General features: G+C 57.9%; 1 protein-coding gene across 3 annotated transcripts; it reads left to right on the forward strand.

The window, feature by feature from the left end:
* The first annotated feature begins 12 nt into the window (after positions 1-12).
* Positions 13-22,133, forward strand: SMTN (smoothelin). 3 transcript variants are annotated; one of them, XM_033097567.1, is made up of 21 exons: positions 13-151; positions 1,885-2,015; positions 6,583-6,731; positions 7,125-7,218; positions 7,311-7,389; positions 7,473-7,570; positions 8,480-8,800; positions 8,889-8,961; positions 9,563-9,634; positions 9,715-10,233; positions 10,417-10,589; positions 13,675-13,827; positions 13,914-13,989; positions 15,059-15,223; positions 15,324-15,386; positions 15,601-15,670; positions 16,575-16,748; positions 16,953-17,070; positions 17,596-17,747; positions 18,716-18,880; positions 21,811-22,133. In XM_033097567.1, the coding sequence occupies exons 2-20, from the start codon at positions 1,965-1,967 to the stop codon at positions 18,858-18,860; spliced, it is 2,745 nt and encodes a 914-aa protein (XP_032953458.1). In that variant the 5' UTR covers positions 13-151; positions 1,885-1,964; the 3' UTR covers positions 18,861-18,880; positions 21,811-22,133. The 3 variants fall into 3 exon arrangements, with proteins under 3 accessions (XP_032953458.1, XP_032953457.1, XP_032953460.1); XM_033097566.1 differs by lacking the exon at positions 18,716-18,880; XM_033097569.1 differs by lacking the exons at positions 13-151; positions 18,716-18,880 and adding an exon at positions 12,500-12,592 and having other exon boundaries at positions 1,889-2,015; positions 21,811-22,130.
* Positions 22,134-22,271: the final 138 nt, after the last annotated feature.

Raw genomic sequence — 22,271 nt, forward strand, 5'->3', positions numbered from 1 at the left:
CGCGGCTGGACAGGCGGTGCTTCCAGAATCCCAGAGACGGTTGCTGAGCGGCTCTGGGATCCCAGTCCCCGCGCCTTCCGCCTCACTGTTCCTAGTCCTTCGGTCGAATCCCGAGCGACCTAACCTGAGCCCGCGCGCCACGGACTGAGAGGTGGGTGTGCGAGCCTCCAGGCGGCACCAGGACCCCTGACGGGTCCGGAGGTGGAACCTGGATATTTGGGCAAGGGTTCTGGGGCTCTCAGATATGGGAGCCTCCACCCATCCACGGGGGCTCTAAAACATGGGATAAGGTTCTGAGATCAGGACGCTCCACAACCTCCAGGGGTGCTAGTATGTTGGGGCAGACACCTGGGGGAACTTCCCACATTCCTCTGAGACTTCCCACAATCTCGGGGAACCCAAAACTGTATGACAAGGAGCTGAAGCAGGACTGAAGTAGGGCAGCAGCAGGAATACCTGGGGGAAAAGAGACTTCCTACAGTCCCGTGGAGGTCCTAGATTATGGAGTAGGGACCCCTGGCCCTAAGAAGACATGGGGGAACTCAGAGTGTCCACAGAACCTAAGTCTGGTGATTACTGAGTGACACTCTTGGGGGTGGTTACCCCAAAGTAGGTAGATAAGAACCCCAACAAAGGGAAGTTGGGAGGTTGACATCTGTCCGAGCCTACAGGGATGGGAGAAGCAAGCAGCAACTTGAACAAGCAGGGTCCAGTGAACCCCAACTGTGGATTAGGACTCCCCCAGACCCATTCACTGGATTGGGTGACTCAACAAGTGACTGTTCTGGAGAGGGGGAAGGGATGACTGAGGGATGAATCAACAAGAAGGGGGCAATCCTGGGGCCATTTCAATCACCATACATTAACTGAGCACCTATGGTATGTCAGGCTGTGGGCCCTCAAATTCCAGAAAGACATTAGGTCTGCAGGAGGAAGGAAGGAGCCGCGCTAGGAAGCTGAGCCAGGACTTAGGGGGCCATTTTGATGGGTACTGATGGCACAAGAGGGACTGTCCTGAGCCTCTAGAAGCATTTTGGAAGGGGGCTTCAGAAGCTAGAGGTGGCCAAAATTTTTATTAAATCCATCTCTGCCCTCTGGGTCTTTGGATTCCTCCTTCCCCCTGTGAAAAATCCCTCGTCCTCTCCAATCCTCAATTTGTCTAAGTCCACAGGTTGGACGGTTCAGCTTCTGATAGCCCTTCCAGCTGGGGAATTGATTTCTAAGTATGTGAATTGGCAAAAGGAGCTGGGTGCCTGGACACCTTGCTTCATGAGGTCAGGGCAGTTGACATCAGGGGGAGGGCAGAAAGGAAGGAGAGGGGTGTGTACAGAGGGCTGTCCTCAAGTATTGAAAGATGGGGTTACCTCCAAGACTTCTGTCACCTGGGGGAATGACGAATGACAGTGGCAGTGGCAGCGGGGTCTTGGATTTGGGCTCAGCCTACAGCCAAAGGCTGAGCTTTCAGGGTAGGGTAGGCTGGGCAGGCCCTAGTGATTGGTGGGTGGGGCAAGAAACTATGGAGTCTGGTGTGCACCCCCTGGTGGTGAGCACAGCTTGGGTAGGCCTTGCTGGAGCCCAGCTTCTCAATCCAGGTCCCCTACTCTCCCAGTTTGATGCTTACACAGAGTGAGGACCCAGCTTAGGCCACACAGCAAGCTGGCAGTTGAGTTGGCTAGGCTAGAACCAGGATTCTTGGTTTGTTGCATTTTCTAGCACACTACCCTAGGGTTGAGGGCAACTCCCAGCCAGGAGCCACATCACAGGTAGCAAGGATGAGACAGCAACGAATGATCATGGGTTAGAGGGGGAAACTGAGGCACAGAGCCCAAGTGCCAGTAGTTTCTAGAGACCCCAGCAGACCTGACTCATGTCTGTTGCCTGCAGAATTCCCTGAGCTGGTGTTAGCTGCCACAGATACTGGGAATCTCACCAGGAGGGGACGGACAGAGCTAGGGGCCAGCAAGATGGCGGACGAGTCCTTAGCTGGGCTGGATGAAGGAGCCTTGCGGAAGCTGGTAAGTAGCCCCATCGTCCCCACTGTGAGGACTGGCAAGCCAGGCCAGAGAGGCAGGGCCTTCCAGGTGACCTCTCAGCTGACAAAAGGAAGTGATGGGGGAAGGGACAGGAGGAGAGCTCAGGGGAACAGGGTTAGACCTGTTCCAGATGGCTGACACAGAGGCCCCAGTGGCACATGCCTGTCCGTGCCAGGTGCTGAGGGCAGGTCCCTCCCAGCCCCCCACTGCCACCACCTGATTAAACAGTAACTGCTAAGGACTCCCTCATGTACAGCCACAGGTGGGGAGGCTGCATGTGTTTCTCTCAGTGCCCACCCCTACGGGGTGGCCCAATGATAACGATAGTAGCAATGATTAATGATACCAGGGAACAGCAGGGGGAAGGCAGGGTGCTGGGCACACCATCTCACAGAATGGTCACAGCCACTCCTAACAGCCAGGAGGACACTGTGCCTCAGATAGGTAAAATCAACAGACTAAGAAGAGGGTGTGCCAGGATCCAAACCAACCCCAAAGGGAGACATGGGGAACCAAGACTCCTGAGTAAGTCAAGGCTGGAAGAGCCCTCATGAGCTCTGTGACTTCTAGTCTGTCATTTTTCCATTCTGAGCCCCTCAGTTTCTTTACTGTAAAATGGGAGGGGGGAATGTGTGTGAACCTAATATCTAGGTCCTAGAGTTGGCATAGGGATGGAATGAGGCATGGGCCCAGATCTTGAGGAGGAAGGCTGGGCCCCCTCTATCCTCTTTAGCCAGCTTCTTCTTGACTGCCCTAACACCTGCCCTCCTTCCCCGTTCTCAAAGAGGCTGTGGAACAACACACAGGACAGGCATGTGCCCACCAGCAAGGGCAGGGAGCAGCTGAACTAGATGAAGAACCAACCCCTGACCCTTGTTCAGGGGGAGGGGGGGGGTTTAAAAATTTACCCTCCCTAGGAGAAGGCAAGTGACCCACCCAACCCCCTCACCATTCCTCTGGAAGCAGGTGCTGGAGCCAGCCCAGCACAGCCGCTGCCATGACCTATCAAGGCACTAGGGCTATGTGTCCTCAGACCAGCACCTTAGACTCTCTGGGTGTCTGCCTCCACCACAGCTGGCCATGTGCAGCCTGGAAGGGATGGGTTGGGTTTCCAAAGGTCAGCACGACCTCCGCTCAGGAAGTCAGAATCATAATGGAAGTAGTAGAGGCAGAGCGGTCCAGAGAGAAAGTCAGATCTCCACGCATCCCCATCTTTAGGAATTCCCTTTGAGGTTCAGGGTTCTCCAGTAGCCACCCCTAACCCCATGCGGGATTTGGGCACTGGAAAAGGGTTTCAGAGGCGCCCGAGCAGTGGTTGTAGTTGGCCTACCCGCCGTCCCCCTTCCTGGGAAAGGACTGACGAGACCCCGCCCCTCATCCCGGGATATGAGGCTGCCCGAGGTCTTTCCCACCATGGTCCCGTTCCTCCACCGCTGGCGCCCGCCATTACTTCGCCCCGGTGCTGCAGAGGGTCCCGCCCCGCGCGCCGCCCGGCCTCGGCCGGCCTCGTGGCAGGAACGGGGGCGTCCCGAGTCGGGCTCCTCCCCGCATGGCCGGGCCTTATAAGGGAAAACTGGCCGGCGCCCCAGCGTCCGGCCGATTCGGGGAGCTGGGTAGCGCTTCCGGCCTCGGCTGCTGCACATTCCTGAGGACCGGGCGGGGGCTGCGTGGGATGGGGCACTTGGGGACATGCAGGCCGCCTCGGTCCCGGGTTCGAGTTCAGCCTGCAACACTGACTAGCTAGGTGATCTAGGGGAGCTGCTTCAGTTCTGTGAACCTCTGTTTCCTCTCTGTAGCCAGGGCTATTAAAGCAGGAGGAACCCGGGGACTCCCCCTCTGACTCCCCTCTGGGCGCCCAGTGCCGGGTTGCGTGGACGAGACGTGGGTGGGGCCTTGGGAAGGTTGGTGGTTCCGGAGCCTGCGGGCCTTCAGCGCCCCCTGGCGAGTCTTCGCTCCACTGCCAGACAGTCCCCCTTGCGTAGCTGGAGGAGCTGGGACTGAGCGAAAGCCTGGAAAGTCTCCTCTGTTGCATTGGTGGGGAGACTGAGGCCCAGAAAGACGCCAATGCCTGTCAGACGCGCCCCAGCAACCATGGCAAAAGTAACCGAAGTCCCGGCCCCCCAGGAGACGGAAGTGCCCGCTTTCCTCTGGGGAGAATTTCACTTGTCAGTTTCGGAAACCGCCCCAGCCCTTTCCCCTTCCCCCTGGTGGACAATGGCGCTTTGTACTTCCTTCCCTCCCTCCCACAGCCCCCTCCACACATAACGGTGGTGCCTGAGAGGGTGGGGAACACAGCACACACAGCAGGGACACTGTGGGTGGATCTTTGCCTCCAGGCCCATAGGAAGGGTCATGTTGGAGGGTGACCAGTGGAATGATGTTGTCCATCCCCCAGCCCTGCCCCCTCCACTTGGGAGGAATCAGACAGAGGTTCCCATTTTCCACATTGGGACACTGAGGCTCCCAGGGGTTGCAGAGGTGGCCAAGTTCCCACATCAGGCTTTTTTTTCAGGGACAAGGACTTCATCTCTGGAGCCCAGGGTATTGGGAAGGGTGACCCGGAAGGCAAAGGGCTAGTCATTACATCTTTGAGCCTCTTTACCTGTGCTTAGGAAGACCTGGACCAGCTGTCCCCGCAGCCCTCAATCTCCAAGTGTATCACAGAGGACTCTGGGCCTGAGGCAAGGCCAAGACTGGGAGGTGGGAGGATGAGCCTCATTCTTCCTCCCTCTGCTATAATAGGTCCCCCCTTTAGGCCTTTTATAGGTATCTCTAGTCCAGGCTAGAGGGGGCCCCCAACACAGTACCAAGGTCTTTGAGGTACCCTCCCCAGCAACAGAGCTATCCTCAGACTTGGGCAGACCCTGGAGTCAAAGAGACCTGGGTTCAAATCCTGGCTCAAGTTATTTCACCATGAGTAAATCACTTCTCTTCCCTGAGCCTCAGTTTTCTCCTCTGTCAAATGGGAGTAATAAAGTGCCAGAGTTTCTGTGAGGTTAGGACAAGTGGGGGACTAAACATGGGATCTGGCATACCAATTCTCAATAAATGTTACTGATGCCTTGGTACTCATTTGCCCTCACTTCTTTCTCCCTCCTCCTGAGTGGCTGGAACCAAACAGGGGAATGATGCTTACTGTAGCCACAGCTATACAGCCGGAGGGAAGGGGGATGACACCCAAGTCACTACCCCTGTCTCTACTTACTGCCCTGAGGTGGGGGCCATTGTCCCATCTGGCAAATGAGAAAACCAAGACACAGAGAAATTAAGGACATGCTCCTGATCACCCAGGACTAGTCTGTGGCTAGAGCCGGCTGGGGGTTCTGGACTGACCCACCCATATATAGCTCTCCAGGAATGTGGAGCCTGAAGGGACCTGAAGCAACTCTGTCCCCCAGGACTCTCCCTGCTCTCTTCAGACTGGGACAAGAGAGCTCATGGCGGAGTTGGGCCAGCTCACACTCCCTGCTGAAACCTATCCCCCATCTCCCATCAGACTCCTGCATGGAGCAGGAAGGCATGATGTGGAGGAGACTAAAAAGGAAGGGGGTAGAGGGTTGCTGGGCCTTACCACTAAATGACTTAGGGGCTAGGGACAGAGGGAATCACCTTGCCTATACTTGCTCCCATCTGGCTCAGACCCACACTGGAGGCTTATCTCTACCATTATCTTTCTGGGGTTCCTAGGATAGTCCTCTCTCCCATGAACCACAGAGATGCTATGGGGGGTGTGGAGATGTGGGAGAGACATCAGGATTGGCTGATTGCCCAGAGAAGATGTCCTTTCCTGGACCTGGTTAGACCAGCCACCCCCAATTTCTCAGAAACTGAGGGGCTAAGAAGTCTGTGGGAGCACCTGTCCCCCATGGACACCCTGGGTGAACCCTAGTATAGCTGCCTTATCAATCTGGGAGATTGGTTCTTCCACTCTGGGCCCTGGCCCCTTTGCCCCTTTGATGGTGGCTAAGGCTGGGCCAGTGCAGGGAAAACAATAGCCCCCAACTAGGAGGGAAGCTAAGACTCCTGAGCACCTGCCCCTGCCTCAGATTCCCCACCTGTCCAATGTGGGTGAGGCTGCCATCCCCAGCAGGGCTGTGGTGCTTTGGGACTAGACCATTGAAGTCTCCCTTGCTCACAGGGTGGACTCCAGCTGCCCAAATCACCCTTCCATCCCCGAGGACATTTAGCGACCCATAGGATGGCCTTCCTGTTCTTCCTCCTCCCATGATTCCTTGGCTCTCAGGGGTTTGATGAAGGGCCCAGAGAAGCAGGATTCAAATGGAAGGAATACCTGGCTTAGTACCTGGCACATATGAGTGGTTGGTGCTCACTCTGTGAACCACAATGGGCTGTCCAGAAGCCGTGGCTGCATGAGCTGGGTCTTCCCGAGACACTGGGTGGGTGGGCAGGCAGGCACGTGATGAGCTTGGGGCAGGGAGAGTGGAGACAGACCACTCATTGTGCCACAGGCCAGGCCGTGGGCAGCTGGTGCCCGCCCTCCGCCCTGGCAGCCAAAATGACCTGTCCCTCCACCCTGCCTACCCCGTAGTTGGAGGTTACAGCGGACCTGGCAGAGCGGCGGCGCATCCGCTCGGCCATCCGGGAGTTGCAGCGGCAGGAGCTGGAGCGAGAGGAGGAGGCCCTGGCATCCAAGCGCTTCCGTGCTGAGCGGCAGGACAACAAGGAGAACTGGCTGCAGTGAGTGTGTGTGGGGGCGGGGTTGGACATGCAGGTGGGGGGCATAAGTACCAGGGCTCAGCTCGTGCTGTTCAGGCAGGCACAAGCACGGGTGTGTCTGCAGCCCGTCTGGTGTGCAAATGGCCGTACAGGCACCCTTTTGGGATACGCAGGGATGTTTGTGGGTATGGACCACATTGCCATTCCTGGTGTTCTGGCCACACCCATGTAGACAGCATGTCTGAGTGTGTGGTATTAGTGTTCACGTCCATGAGCATGCATGTGCCAGCATGTAACCAGAGGGTGTGCACAGTTACATGCCTCTCTGCCAAGGTTCTGGGTACCCTGTCCTGGCCCTCGCTCTCAGCCCACATGGCCATGGCAGTGGGGGTTATCGGCATGATGTCCCTGCAGCTCTCAGCAACGGGAGGCCGAGCAGCAGGCTGCTCTGGCGCGGCTGGCGGGGCGGCTGGAGTCCATGAGTGATGTGGAGGAGCTGACCTCGCTGGTGAGGCCCAGGCCAGGGCAGGGGGTGGGGGCAGGGCAGGTGACGACCTGAACTCCACAGCCCAGTACCCGTGGCCTGCCTCTCACCCACAGCTGCGAGGTGCTGGTGAGTATGAGGAACGTAAGCTGATCCGGGCCGCCATCCGCCGAGTACGGGCCCAGGAGATTGAGGGTACGTGCCCTGCCCCGGGCCCACCCCTGCCCATGCTGCCCATAGCACCTCCCGGCCACTCACCTGACACTTTTCCCTTCCAGCTGTCACCTTAGCTGGAAGGTTGTGCAGTGGGCGTCCCAACAGTGGCTTGAGAGAGGACAGCAAGGGGCGTGCAGCACACAGGCTGGAACGATGTGAGGTAAGAAGTGTGGGAAAGGTGGGAGGGTGGCCCAATATCCTCTGCCCATGGATGCCAGCTGCTCAGAGCACCTGTGTCTTTGCTAAATTGGTGCTTGACTGAGAAGGGCCTCCTAGTGTTTGGGGGACATAGGGGCTCTATCTCAGGCCTCTGCTCACTCTCCCAGGCAACCTCTGACCACATGTCCCCCACTTCCGAGTTGTCTATACCGAGGCTTTCCCCTCAAAACTAGTCTGTCTACACTGTGTCCAGGTTCCTATCCATCTCCCATGACCACCCTTGTTGACCTTCCTGCTGGCCTCCCCACATCCACGCCTACTTTCCACCTCCACACCAGTCATCCAGCTTCTACTCAGCAGATGGGCATCTCCCTGAAATGCAAATCTGGCTAAAACCCATCCTGCAGCTGCCCCTCCCCCTCCAGAGAGCCCACATCCTTACCTTGGCTTACAGGGCCTGCATGTCGGGCCCCAACTGACTCGTGGAGCAGTGTTCACAAAGTGGACTCTGTTCTCCAGGGAGGGTGGGTGAGAGGTCAGGCCATGCAGGTCCCCTAAGTGGCCAGCAGAGGCCGCTGGGTCCCTGGCAGGACAACCACCCTCACCGCTGATTAACCAGGCTGAGGCCAGGGGTCAGGGGTCTCCGCTTTAGGGATTTATTAAGTCTAGGAGTCCGCAGCAGGTCTCCAGCTGTCCCCAACCCCTGTCATTAGGATGTGGTCCACTCTGAACTGCCCTTGACTAGGCAGTACCAAGAAGTGAGGATCGGGGACAGCCAGTGGCGTACCAGTGCCCATGCTCAGCAGGTGTGCCTGCAGGAAACCATGCCCAGCCCCTCTGCTTTGCATGCCCTGCCCTGAACATCTGCCAGCCTGGGGAGTCTTGGCCACAATCCATGGGTCCCCCACAGGTGTCGGAGCCAGAGGAACAGGAGCAGCAGGCACAAGTCCCAGAGCCAACCCCAAACCTTGAGGTCACCAGCCGGGATGTGACCACAGTGACACTCCTAGTGCAGGCCCCACCTAGGGGCACATCCAGCTTACCTGCCTCACCTGACAGTTCACCCACAACTGCCTCTCCTGAACCTCCACTGGAGCCTGCCAAGACCCAGTGCCCTGCTGCCGAGGCTCTGGGCAGCCCTAAGCCATCCTCCAGCCCAGCCAGGGCTGCCAGCCCTGAGCCCCAGGAGCCTCCAGCACGCCCCAGCACTGAGGGGCAGGAGGTCAACAAGGTGAGTCTGGACGATGGCGAGGTATACCAGGCAGGTGAGCTCCTTAATGTGGGAGTCAGCCCCTGCCCATGCTGTGTCTCCCCTGCAGCTCCTGCCTGGCCCCACAGAGCCCGCTGCTGCCCAAGACGCCACCAAAGGTCCCTCCAACACAAAGAGAGCGGGTGAGGGTCCCAACAAGGATAGCTACAGGCGTCTGCCTTCCTCTACCCCAGCCTCCCTTTCCCTGCCTAGAAAGTGGGCTCTTGTGCCTAGACAGCTCCAGCCTCCTCAGGTCCAGGCAGTCCCTGACACTCCTCCTACTGCCCCTGAGGTGTCCCCGCCCCCCACCCCACCCATGGCCAGAGGCCTCCCCGCAGCCTTGAAAGGCAACGGGCCTCAGGCACATTCTTTTCCCCAATAAGGGAGTGCGCCCATCTCCCAGTTGGAGCTGTGGGCAGTGCTGGCCAGGGGAGTGTCCCCCATCCCCATCAGTAGGGAGGATCTGGGCACCCTTCCTCCAGCCCAAGCCTAGCCATAGCCCCCAGGAGTGTCCAAGTCATCCTGGGGTTCAGGGCAGGAGGGGAAGGAGGAGCCTGTAAGGAAGATGCAACTGAGTGGGGAGGCCAGAAGCTGTGGGACGGGCTGAGGGGGCTGAGGAGATTGGGGTGCAAGAAGGTTTGGGGGGCTGAGGAGGGGTGGAGGATAGGACTGTGAGAAGTGGACCCCCGTCCACTCTCCTATCTCTTCCACTACATGGCTGCTACCACCTCCCCATACTGCCAGACCTAGCTGGACCCCGTCCCTGCCAACGTTCCTTGTCCATGCTCAGCCCCCGCCAGCCAGCCCAGAACCAAGGTACTGCCTGTTCCCACTACCCCTGGCTCTGGGCAGTCCCTGTCCTACCCAGTCACTGACAGCCCTCCTGTCCCTTCTAGAGCCCACCCCCCTTGCCAGTGGACCTTCGCCGTTCCAGCGGGCTGGCTCTGTACTGGACCGCGTGCGCAAGTTCACATCTGATTCTCCTATGGCGGCTGGGCTCCAGGACAGCCCACCCCGAGCAGTCCTAGGTCCCTCGACCCCTGCAAGGCTCCTGGGCCCCTCCCATGTCAGCACCACCCCTGCCTCTTCCTCCAGCCATTCCTCACGGGGCTCCTGTAACACCTCCTCTCGGTTCAGCAAGGACCAACACGGAACAGCCCGGCCCCTGGCCGAACTTCAGAGCTATCCCCGGGGGGAGGGCCCCAGGGGGCGGGGTTTGGCTGCCAGGCCCCTTGAAAACGGAGCAGGGGGGGCCGCAGCCCGCTCAGAGGAGCCCAGTGCCCTGCTGCCCGTGGCTGTCAGCGCTGCCGAGCCAGGGGCCAATATGAAGACCACATTCACCATTGAGATCAAGGATGGCCGTGGCCAGGCCTCCACAGGCCGGGTGCTGCTGCCCACAGGCAACCAAAGGGCAGGTAGGCCTCCCTGCTGCTGGAGATGAGTGCCTGCAGCCTCCCAGCTCTGCACACAGCACAGGTGTTGTGGCCAGGGCTCCGTCTATCTCCAAAGGGTGTGCCGGGAGCGAGGGGCGTCATCCTCTTTGGTTGGCACCGTCCTCGCCCCACCTGATCTTGACAGTAGCCTCTCTTCCCTTCCAGAACTGATGCTGGGGCTGCGGGCACCCCCCACCCTTCTCAGCACCAGCAGTGGAGGCAAGAGCACCATCACCCATATCAGCGGCTCTGGGACACCGGCCCGGCTGGGCAGTGTCACTCACATCACCAGCTTCAGCCATGCCTCCTCTGGTGGCCGAGGAGGCTGCAGCATTAAGGTGAGCCCCTCCTCACGCCACCAACCTCGCCATCCACCTCCTATGGACTGCTTCAGGGTATTGAGCTGGCAGGGTTCCTCTACTCTATTCCTCCCCCACTGCACACACGGGGAAACAGGCCCGGAGAGAAGGTGGCTGCCCACAGTCCACAGCCAGTTGGTGGCAGAGGAAGGCCAGACCCTAGCCTATCAGCCACGAGACATGTCAGAAATTTTACTCTGTATTGGCCTAAGCTTTCCATATGCTGATCTCTGATCTTCCCTCCAAAATTAGTTGGTTTATTCCTAATGAACAGATGGGAAAACTGAGGCTCAGGATGGTAAGGGCTTGCCCCCCTCTTCCTGTGGCAGCCCCAGTGCCCCTGCTTCTACTCCACACTGGACCTCAGCTCCAAGGTGCAGAGCTGATCGTCTGCTCATCCAAGATCAGCCTGGCCCATTAGAAGATTGGACATTAGTGATTAGCATCTGTGTCTTGGAGGGTGGGGCGTGCTGGGCAGAAGCACTGATGGGAGACAGACAGGCAGGGGGGCGCCAGTCAGGTGCGGCAGCAGCATAGCAGGTGCCACGGGAACTGAATACGCTGCACCCTTCCATTATTCATTCCCAAGCTCTGGATCAGCTGGCTGGGAGCTCAGCTGGGGAAGGGATCCCCAGTGGGCTGCCAGGCTGCCCGGGTAATGCCCTCTGTGCACACCAGGGACTGAATGGGACTTTGGCTGAGGTGAGATGGCTAGAGCCAGCTTTGGGCCTTCTCAGGGGTGATAGGGAGAGGGTGGGGGCAAGAAAACAGCCTTCCCCCCACAGAGCTGGACCTAACTACTCTCTGCAAAGGGAGCAGGAGTGGTGGCTGAGGCCCTTGGGGGTGGGTGGGAAGTGTCACAGGAGTCCTGGGTCTGATACCACCAACTCGCCTTAGTTTACCCATCTAGAACCAAGAGGAAGCAGATAATGTGCCTATAATGTACTTGCTCAAAGTCTGGTTGGAACCTTAGACAGGCCAGAGGACATTTATCTCAGGGACAAGACACTTGTTACAGCAGGTTGCTTAATGTCCCATCTCCCTGTGCCTCCATTTCCCCCATGTGTTTAAGGTTTCCTAAAATAGCATGGCACGAGGGCAAAGGCGTGCAGGCTCTGGAGTCTGGCAGAATGGATCCTCACAGCTAATGCACATGGTGACTCAGGCAGGCCCATTCCTTGCTCCCTGCCTCAGTTTCCCCACCTAAGAGGCATGGGGCCCTGGCCTCGGTAATCCTTCCAAACCTTTGCAGCCCTGCTGTGCTTCGGGTCTGTGATCTCTGCAGGGCCAGGGCCAGGCCTGGCAGTCTGCCTGCTTGGGCAGGCCGCCCCTCCCCCAAGGTCCCCTCCACAGGGAGCCCAGAATAGGTTTCTATTTGGGCTGCAGCCCCAGCTGGCGGGTAGCGGGCTGGGAAGCCAGCAGGGGCGGGGCAGGCCCACTGCCCTTGCCTTCGCCCTCAGGCCAGCTGCAAAGACTCTGACATTACCAGCCAGAGGCAGCAATCCCTACCACTGTCCCCATCGTCACCCGACCATAGAGCCCCTGCCAGCACCATGCCGGGGGTACCAGGGCTTGGGTCTGAGCTGGCCACAGCCCTTGAGGAGCGACTGGGCCAAGCATTGGAAGAGCTGCGGGCTGTGGCTGAGGCAGGCCGGGCGGCAGTGACACAGGCAGCCGAGGCAGCTGTCTCAACTGTGGAGCCAGTGGCCCAAGCAACTGAAGAGCTGCGGGCGGAGACAGCAGCACTGAGCCGGCGGCTGGATGCACTGGGCAGGCAGGTGGAGGTTCTGAGCTTGCGGCTGGGGGTCCCACTTGTGCCTGACCTTGAGCCTGAGTTGGAGCCCAGTGAGCTGCTCCTAGCTGCCGCCGACCCCGAGGCCCTCTTCCAGGCGGCCGAGGATGCCGGGACCCCCGTAGCCCACCCGCCTGCCTTCAGCACCCGCCGCCGCTCCTCTGCCGGCCTTGCCCGCAGCAGCAGTCTTGTGAGTCCCTATGGTCTGGGGGGAAGGGGTGGTTCTGAGCCAGGCTCTGCCTCTGCTGTGACCTTAGGTGTGCCACCATCTCGCTGAGCCTCAGTTTACCTATCTGTACAAGGGACTGGGGCACTAATGCTCCAAGACTGAAGCCAGAGGGTGCCAGGCTCCTGCCCCTGAGACGTGTGTGGCGGCTGCCCTGGCAGCCCCTGGCCAAGGCCCAGTCCCCAGCCCCACCCCCACCCCCTACCCCAGCCAGGCTGAGCCTCCCTGAAGCAGCTGCCACCTCGGCTCTCCTTACCCTTACAGCAGACAGAGAGGCCCTGCCAGGAGGAGAGGGGCTGTGAAAGTTGGGCTGGGGGCTTGTCTGCAAAGGGCTGGGAGATACCCTAGCGGGGCTAGGCTGGGGCTGGAGGTCTCTTAGAGGGTAGTTCCCAGTGGAGTATGGGAAGTAGGAGTGAGCTTCAGAGAGGACTTGGCTCTGGGCAGCCCCAGTCAGACACCTGGTCAGGAGTCTGTGGGCCCTTGTCCAGCCTCCTCCGTGTGTGGTGGGGCGTGAGTGGGAGGCGGGGGCATGTGCTGCCTGGGTCCTCGCCTAAGAGGACCCAGGCCTTGGGAACTGGAAAGACAGAGCACAGTCTGCCAGGGAGGGGGCTGGGAATAAAGCAGTAGAAAGAACGCAGGTTCAGGAGTTAGGCTACCTTCAGCTCAGACCCAGGACTGCATCACACTTATAGGAGGACTGTGGGCAAGTCATTCAGCTGCCCTGAGTCTCAGTTTCGCCTTCTGTTAAATAGGGACAGTAAAATCCCCAGTGCTTATACAGGGCTTACTACTAAATGGCAGTCACCGTTATTGCGACTATTAATTGTCTAAACACAATCCTGGGTATGTGGGAAACCCTACAACAAGGCTGTCAGTGCCTCTTCCCTGAGCCTGACACGAACACGGCCATCCTTGGGCAGGCAGTCTGGCTGGCTAGTAATTTCCAACGCTGTGCAACTCCAGGGCCTAGTGCCCTGTTCAATGGGGGCATGGTTGGTTTCATCTAGACTCCTACTTAAAGTCCATGCTCTCTTCCCACCCCATAGATGGAACCAGAGCCAGCAGAGTCCCCCTCTGCAGCAGTGGAAGTGGCCAATGGCACTGAGCAGACCCGGGTGGACAAAGCACCAGAGAGGCAGAGTCCACTGAGCACCGAGGAGCTGATGGCCATCGAGGATGAGAGCATCCTGGACAAGATGGTATAGCTGAATCTGGTGGGCTAGGAGTTGGCAGGGGCAGGGACCAACAGGCATCAGGTGGGCAATGACAGGGACTCTATCTGCAGCTGGATCAGACTACGGACTTCGAGGAGCGGAAGCTCATTCGGGCTGCACTACGTGAGCTCCGACAAAGGAAGAGAGGTAGAGAGCCAGTTGCCCCACCCTAGATCCAGCTGCTCCCCTCACTCTGGGGTCCATTCGTAGACACACCAGCTTAATAACTGCCCTACCCAGCTTCTCCTCTAGACCCAGCTGTTCCCTTGCTTCCTTCCCCCTGGTTCCAACTGCTCCCTTCCCTAGCTGCTTCTCTCCCCTGGCGACCCCAGTTATCATCCCCAACCAGCTTGTCTTCTCCTTCTTAGACCCGGTTGCTCTCTCTCTCTCCCAGCTACTCCTCCTTGGATCCAGTTGCTTTTTCAAGCCCTTCAAACACTGCTTCCCTGAATCTAGATACTCCTTTTCCCAGCGACTTCTCTCTCCTTGAGGTCCATTGATGACCACCTTAGTTTCTGCCCCCATCCAGCTTCCCCTTCCCTGGGCACAGCTTCTTCCTCCATGAACCCAGCTATTCTTTCCCTCAGATTCTAGATTCTTTGCTTCTCCAGATATATTCTCAATTATTCCCTCTCTGAATCTAGCTGCTTCCTCCAGAGCACACTGATCTCCACCCACTTACTTCTTCTTTAGGCCCAGTTACCCCTTTTGCCATCTTCTCTCCCAACTATTCTTTCCCTGGATCATATTACTTCTCAGGTACCTCCAATTTCTTCCTCCCTGGATCTAGATATTTCTCCCTCTAGGGGCTCTTCTGTCTCCCTAAAACCCATTTGAAGGCCCCTGTCAACTATTGCCCTCACCCAGCTTCTTCCCTGGACTCTGGTACTTTCTCCCTCTATCTATATACTCCCTCCAGACTCAGCTACTCATTCCCATAGAAAATCCTTTTTTGGATCCAAATACTCCCCCTTTGAGTTTAGCTATTTCATATTCCCTTATTTCTTTTTGCGTCCATCACACACCCCCACTCCCTGCCAGGTTATGGTTATCCCCTCACCCCCAGCTACACCTAGAGAGCCCTTTTACCCTATGTTTTCAGTATTTCTAACAAGTTGCCCTCCACCCCATCTTTTGTGCCCTGTGTGCCCGTGCATATGTGCTGTGTGGGTGATGGGTGGCCCTTCCGGGCATGCATGGGGCATCCCCCGCCCAGACCAGCGGGAAAAGGAACGGGAATGGCGGCTGCAAGAGGCACGGGCCCGGCCAGGGGAGGGCCGTGGCAACATGGCCACCGAGACCACCACACGGCACAGCCAGCGGGCAGCCGACGGCTCAGCTGTCAGCACTGTCACCAAGACTGAGCGGCTCGTCCATTCCAGTAAGGGGCCAAACAGGGCTCAGGGCTCAGGGAAGAGACATGTGCACCCTACTGGCCACTATGCCTCTCACACCCTTCCTCCCATCCTCTGCCCCTCCAGATGATGGCACAAGGACGGCCCGCACCACTACAGTGGAATCGAGTTTCGTGAGGCGCTCGGAGAGTAAGGCTGCCTGGTGTCGCCCTGTGCCTACCTGCCTGCCCGCCTCCTCAGGCTCTTCCTTGAACTCTCTCTCCGTACTTTCATCTGTCTGTTTCTCTGTCCAGTTGTCACTTTTCTCTGCCTGTGGCTACGACTCTACCTCCCCATAGCTCCTATCTCATCTCCTGATGTCCAGCCCAGGCTCTCACCCTGCTCCTCTTCCCCTTTCTTATAGATGGTAGTGGCAGCACCATGGTGCAAACCAAGACCTTCTCCTCCTCATCATCATCCAAGAAGATGGGCAGGTGAGTACAGCCCACCCTCAGCCCACAGAGGAGTCAGTGCCACAGAGGAACTCACTGCATACCCATTCTACAGAGGGATATAGACGGAGGCTGGGAGATGAGAGACATACAGCCAGGGAGGGGCAGAGTGAGAGTCAGACCTCTCCTGCTAGCCGTGTGATCTCACCTAACCCTCAACAGCACCACAGGGGAGGCCGGAAATTTTGCTCAGGGTTTCACAGCTCCAAGTGGCAACAATATTGAACCCTTACAGAGGCCTATCTGTCACACTGAACTGCCTGGTGGCACTGCTACTTCCCCATGTCTGCAGGCCTAGCCTACATCACATAGCACCTTTATACCTTGGACCCCTGAGAAAGGGTACATCCCTCTATATTACACAGATGTCGGGCTGGTAGAAAGCAGGGACAGGATCACAATTCAGGCGAGGAACCAGAAGGATCCAGGGACTCTGAAGTCAGAGACCTGTGTTCAAGTTCCTGTATTGCTCCCCATTCCCTCTGAACTCTGAGGACAGGGGCTTCAGTTTCCTCATCTTCAGTGTGAATGATAAGGGTCCCTCCCTCCTGTGACGTTTTTGTTTTCTTTTTTTTTTCTTGTGAAGTTTTAAATGGCACACAGGAAAGGCTCAATAGACATGAGCTATCATTACTATCGTTATGCTGATCATCATTATTATTGGATAGCACCCAAATTCTGAATGCACCTGTAACTTGACAATAGAGGTCAAGTCTTTTCGTTTGGGCCTCAGTGCACTCCTTTATAAAATGGGTGTGGTGAGGAAGCCTCCCTTGAAAGCTGGAGTTGCCAGAAAGAGTAGGGTGTGGACTGCGACAAGACCCCTCCCTTGGTGAGTGGGGCCTGAGGCCCAGGAGCTGCCTAACTGCCGTTCCCCATCCTCCAGTATCTTCGACCGCGAGGACGAAGCCAGCCCGCGGGCAGGCAGCCTGGCGGCGCTGGAGAAACGCCAGGCGGAAAAGAAGAAAGAGCTGATGAAGGCGCAGAGCCTGCCCAAGACCTCGGCCTCCCAGGCGCGCAAGGCCATGATTGAAAAGCTGGAAAAGGAGGGCGCGGCTGGGTGAGCTGCCTGGGGCGGGGCCTAATAATCGCAAGGGGCGGGGTATGGGCAGTGACGGGCGGGGTCAGAAACGGGAAGTGCCGCTGGAGCTGTGGTAGGAGGGCCCTGAAGGTCCAGGAAAGCAGTGCTGAGGCCCACTGAATGGACCTACCAAAGTGGCGCCCCTATCGTGTTGTGACCCGGTACCCAATAACACCCTCGCAGCAGCCCTGGCGGACCCCGCACAGCAGTGCAGCGCTCCACCAGCTTCGGGGTCCCCAATGCCAACAGCATCAAGCAAATGTTGCTGGACTGGTGCCGTGCCAAGACACGTGGCTACGAGGTAAGCTCTATGAAGCCAGGCGGCTCAGCACCTCCCTCTTGGCAGAACTCTTTCTCACTACCCTGTACCCTTCACAGCCACCATGCCTCGCAGGGAAGATGGGAAGCCCTCTAATGGGATGATGAAACAGGCTTAAAGAGGACATTTAACATGCCCTAGATTCCAGAATACATGATTAAGTGTCCGGGACTAATGAAGGTCCCTTGGATGTGGGGCATGGTTCAGGGACAGACCCCACCCAAGGAGTTCCTCCTTCATTGCTCTTAGGGACACTGGGTAAATTTCTGTAAGTAAGCGGGGTGGTGCTGGGCCTCTTGGTTGCTCTGTCCCTGTAAGTAGCAGACATGGGAGTTGACAGACTAAGTTGGAGGAGGCTCATGTTCTTATTGCTCACCTGCTGTGCAGCCTTGGGCAAGCTATAGGGCCTCTCTGAGCTCGGTTGCCCTAGGTCTGGAATACCAGAATGTTGGGGGAAGAGGGGATAAAAAGCATGGGGGAGCTGACCAGTCTTCCCACCATCCATAGCACGTAGACATCCAGAACTTCTCCTCAAGTTGGAGTGATGGGATGGCCTTCTGTGCCCTGGTGCACAACTTCTTCCCCGAAGCCTTTGACTATGGGCAGCTCAGCCCACAGAACCGGCGCCAGAACTTCGAAGTGGCCTTCTCATCTGCTGAGTAAGTGTGGTCTCCAGCCCTGCTGGTGTCGGCTGGGCATCTGGGGCTGGGCATCTGGGCCAGGCCCAGCTGCCCCAAGGCCCCCTGGAGCTGGCCAGCTGCACTGTCAGACAGTGGCTGAGACCCCCTTCCCCAGAAAGCCCCTGTCCTCCTCCATCCTGCCCACCCGATGCTGAGTGTGCCAGGTGCCCGCCGGATCGAAGGAGCCACCGGCCCGCCTACCAGCCCGGGCTAAGGCCCACCAGGTGGCCCTGTCCATATTCCCTCCATCCTCCCTCTGCCCCCTTCTCCCTCCCTCTCTCTCCCTTTCTCTGTCCTGCTCTCCTCCCACTATCACCAGAGCTTCCTGCTCCCACGGGATCCCGGCTGGAGATTCCAAAAGGAGGCTCCTGGCCTGGGCACCGTGCCCGCCCAGCCTATATAGGTGTTGCCAGAGGCTTATATAGGACATCAGCAAGCCCTCCACTTTGGAATCGTTGCCCCGTCTGCTCACCTCACCCTCAGCACCCTCTTCCATCTGTCTTCCTTCTCTGCCTTTCTCTTCCTGGTTCCTCCCAGATTTTTTCCTCTTCTTCCTCCCTCCACCTCCTCTCACGCCTCCCTCACCCCCCCCTCCCCGGGGCACAGCCCTCCTCTCCAACCTGGGTGCCAACGCCATTGCCCCCCCTCCCCACCCCCCATTCCCGCTTGCCCCAAGAGTTCTCTGCACCTGTGACTGGTCTGGCCCCCCACCCTGTCTGCATCGCACACCATTAGTGACGGGTAGTGAACGGCACGTCCACCATGGGGAGGGGGCATGCGGGGGGCTGGCAGACTGCAGCACTGAGAGTGTAACTGAACTCATGTCTCTGTGTGTGTGTATGTGTGTGTCTCTCTGTTCTCCTCCCCTCTCTCTTCTCTGCCTCTTCCCCCTTTTCCCTGCCTGGGCCCCGCCTCCCTGCCCCTTCCCGGCCCCCTCCCCTCCCCAGGACCCATGCGGACTGCCCGCAGCTCCTGGACACAGAGGACATGGTGCGGCTTCGAGAGCCTGACTGGAAGTGCGTGTACACGTACATCCAGGAGTTCTACCGCTGTCTGGTCCAGAAGGGGCTGGTAAAAACCAAAAAGTCCTAACCCCTGCTCGGGGCCCCACGGTGAGAAACGCCTCCTCGCCTGCCTGCCCTGTACACTGGAATCTGCTCAGCGCGGGGCACAGGGAGAGGCCTGGGGGATGGGTGGGGGAAGCAGGGGGACCCTGAGAAGAGCCAGGAGCCAGACATGGTCCTGTTCTCTGGTGGTTCAGGGCCTAGCAGGCGAGGCCATTCTCCTAAATGATGACCGAGGACTGAGATGGAGGAAGCCCAGGAGGGACTCTGGGGGAGGTGCCTGACCCAGCCTGTAGGTCTAGGACAGCTAATCTGAAAAAAGTGCAAACTAAGCTGAGATCTGAATGACAAGGTTCAGGATAAAGGAGGGAGAGGTAGTTGCGGGCAGAGGGATGAGCCTATGACCAGGACTAGAGGCAAGAGATGGAGAGCATGGCACCCGCAGGAAGGGAAGCAAGTTTAGTCTGGGTGTGAGGAGGAGGCGGGGGCCACAGTCAAGAGTTTAAACGTCCTCCTGAGGAAAAGAGTCATAAGATGTTTCCAAACAGAGGAGGGATGTATGTGGTCTGGTTAGCATTCTAGAACAATCCTCGGATGAGGAATGGGGAGCGAGGGGGTGGACTAAATAGCTGGAGAAGCTTAATAAGAAGTAGAAGGACAAGCTTCCTCATGGATCCAGTTCGGGGTGGGGGTGGGGGGAGAAGGAGGATTAAGGAAGCCTCCCCGGCCTCAAATTTGGGCCCTGAGGAGTTGGTGGTGCCATACTCCGTGCTGGGGAGTTTAGGAGCAGGGCCAGTTTAACAGGAAGATGTTTCTGATTGGGATCCTGGATCCCCTAGCCAGGTGTGGCATTTCCACTTTAGTCCCCTCACCTCAGGGCCAAGGTAGAGAATTTAGATCCTGAGCTAACTGCCCGTTCCAGACAAGGAGCTCAGCAGAGAAGAGAGATGGGCTGAGAGTGTCCCAGGGGGGTTAGGTCAGAGCTAGGGCCAGAAACTAGAACTCTAGATCCCCCATAGTGGCTCTTTTCCTTGCCCTATCACTTTTCACACCCAAGTTGTAAAGAGAAGAAAAGACAGGCCCAAAGGGAGCGAGGGGATTGACTAAAGTAATGTGAGTCAGGAACAGAGCTAGAGGTGCACTCAGATGCCCCTTGGGGCGTGGAGCCATTGTGGGGGGCAGCTTACATGTGCACACATATACGCAGGTGAGGGGAGAATGGGCTTGGTGCTGTCTCCAGGTCATATATGGACTTAGGAGCTGCTGCCCAGCAGGCCAGCCTGAAGGGAGAGGGGCCCTGATCCAGTTGGAAAGTGTGACTCAGCTGTGCTGTTGCTCGAATTGCCTGGTGTTTGGCCTTTCACTGGGGCAGCTGGAGCCCTGAGCTGTGAGCCCCAGTGTAAACAATGGCTTTATAAGGTCTCCAGGGAAGACACCAGGGTTGGAAGGGAGTTCCACACTGGGGGAGGGAGGCTGGGATCCCTGGGGAGATAGTCATTGCTGGAAGGAGCTGCAGAGAGAGGCAGCCTCTCCAACATAGTACAGCTGGGAAAACAAGCCCAGTCTGGGGCAGGGATGACTCCAAGGGCACATAGCACAACAGCAACAGAGTCAGGAACCCCGTACTCATCCTAAGTGCTTCCAACGTCTCAAATGAGGCAGAAAAGGACAACGCTGTTGCTATAAAGATGGGGCAACTGAGTCACAGGGGAGGGCTTTATCTAGCATCTACAGCTGGTCAGGGATAAAGTCTGAACTGAAACAGAGGTCTTCCAGGCGTCTTCCCTGAAGGAGTCCACTGAGCTGGGAGTAAGCCCCAGCCCTACCATGATCCCAGACCTTGAAGGCACAAGATGGGAGGTAGACCTGGGGCCCTTGGGTGTCTTGGGAACAGGAGCAATTCCTGTCCTTATGCCTTCCCTGCCAAAGGAAACTCAACAACACTGACTACTTACTATATGCCAGGCATGGCAGATGGGAGGGAGCATGCTGAAGAGGACTTGCTTTGGGAGAGGAGGGGAAATGGAACCAGGGAGCAAACTCCAGCTGTAGAGTTCTGGGGCTGAAGTTGCTTGGTAGCTGCATCCCACTTACCCCCGAGTGGAGAGAGGGCTCCAGGCAGGTGCCAACACTCAAGGCTTGGGGACTGGGCCCCATCAGACCCAGCCCTGCATGTAATAAGCTGTGGGGCTTGAAACAAATGAGTCCTCTGTGACTTAGTTTCCCTGGCTGTAAAGTGTATCTAGCACTCTGGAGAATGGACAGAAGGGTGGTCCCACCCGAGAGTGATGGAAGTGGTCCCAGCTGCTTCCCCTGCTCTACCCAGGGGGCTAGTAATAAGGGTTAAAGAACTGCCTCTTCCCCTTATCCACACCCCTCCCTGGCCATCTCACACAGTAGAGTTGTCCCCTGAGCTGGGGGGTGAGGGGGGATCTCTGCAGGATGTACCAGGCCAGGGAACTGGCAGATAACCTGGGGCCCAGAAGGTCACTGGGGCAGGTCCTGGCTGCAGGGAAAGATGTGCCAGGGATAAGGCCCCTTGGGTGCAATGGCCCAACTGACAGTCTTGTGCCAGCTGCAGTGTACCATTGAGGGTGAGCAGGAGCAGGTGGTGCCCGTCCAGAAAGAAGTGGGCGGGGTCTGAAGTCAGACACACACCCCCCGCCCCCCCCCAGGGCTAGGGGTAGAGACCAGTACCCTACCCTGACTGGAATGAGGCACAGATCTTCTCTTCCTTCATCTCCACCTCTACCTGCCTGGCCTTGCTCCCTACAAAGGTGCCTCCAGGCTTGGATGGGTGAAGCTTGGGGCTTCCTGCCTTCCTGGAAGGCTCCCCACTACACGCACACATATACCTCCCTTGAGAGTGGAATTTATGGAGACCAGCAGGCTTCGGCAGTGAAAAGACCTCCGGGTAGAGAGACGCAGCAAAAGGCGGGGCTGACGCTGACAGTCACCCCTGTACCCCCTCCCCGCAGGATGCTGGTGGACTGCGTGCCCCTGGTGGAGGTGGAAGACATGATGATCATGGGCAAGAAGCCTGACCCCAAGTGCGTCTTCACCTATGTGCAGTCGCTCTACAACCACCTGCGGCGCCATGAGCTGCGCCTGCGCGGGAAGAATGTCTAGCCTCCCCGCCCGCCCGCATGGCCAGCCCGCGGCAACTGCCCCCACCATCCAGGCACGCTCCCCTCTCTGTGCGCTTGCCCACCGCTGCCCTGTCTGTCGCGACACCCTCCCTCGCACACAGACACACACACACACACACGCAGAGTTTTGATAAATTATTGGTTTTCAACGACCTTGACTCTTCTCTGCCACTCTTCGGGGTGTTGAGTGGAGGGCAGCTTGGCAAGGTGGGCCCAGGTGCTCCCTCCAGCATCCAGGCATTTGGGGAGCCGGCAGTACTGGGCGGGGGGCTCCTATTCCCTACCCGCAA

This window comes from Rhinolophus ferrumequinum, chromosome 25, assembly GCF_004115265.2.
Source record: "Rhinolophus ferrumequinum isolate MPI-CBG mRhiFer1 chromosome 25, mRhiFer1_v1.p, whole genome shotgun sequence".
Taxonomy (NCBI): domain Eukaryota; kingdom Metazoa; phylum Chordata; class Mammalia; order Chiroptera; family Rhinolophidae; genus Rhinolophus; species Rhinolophus ferrumequinum.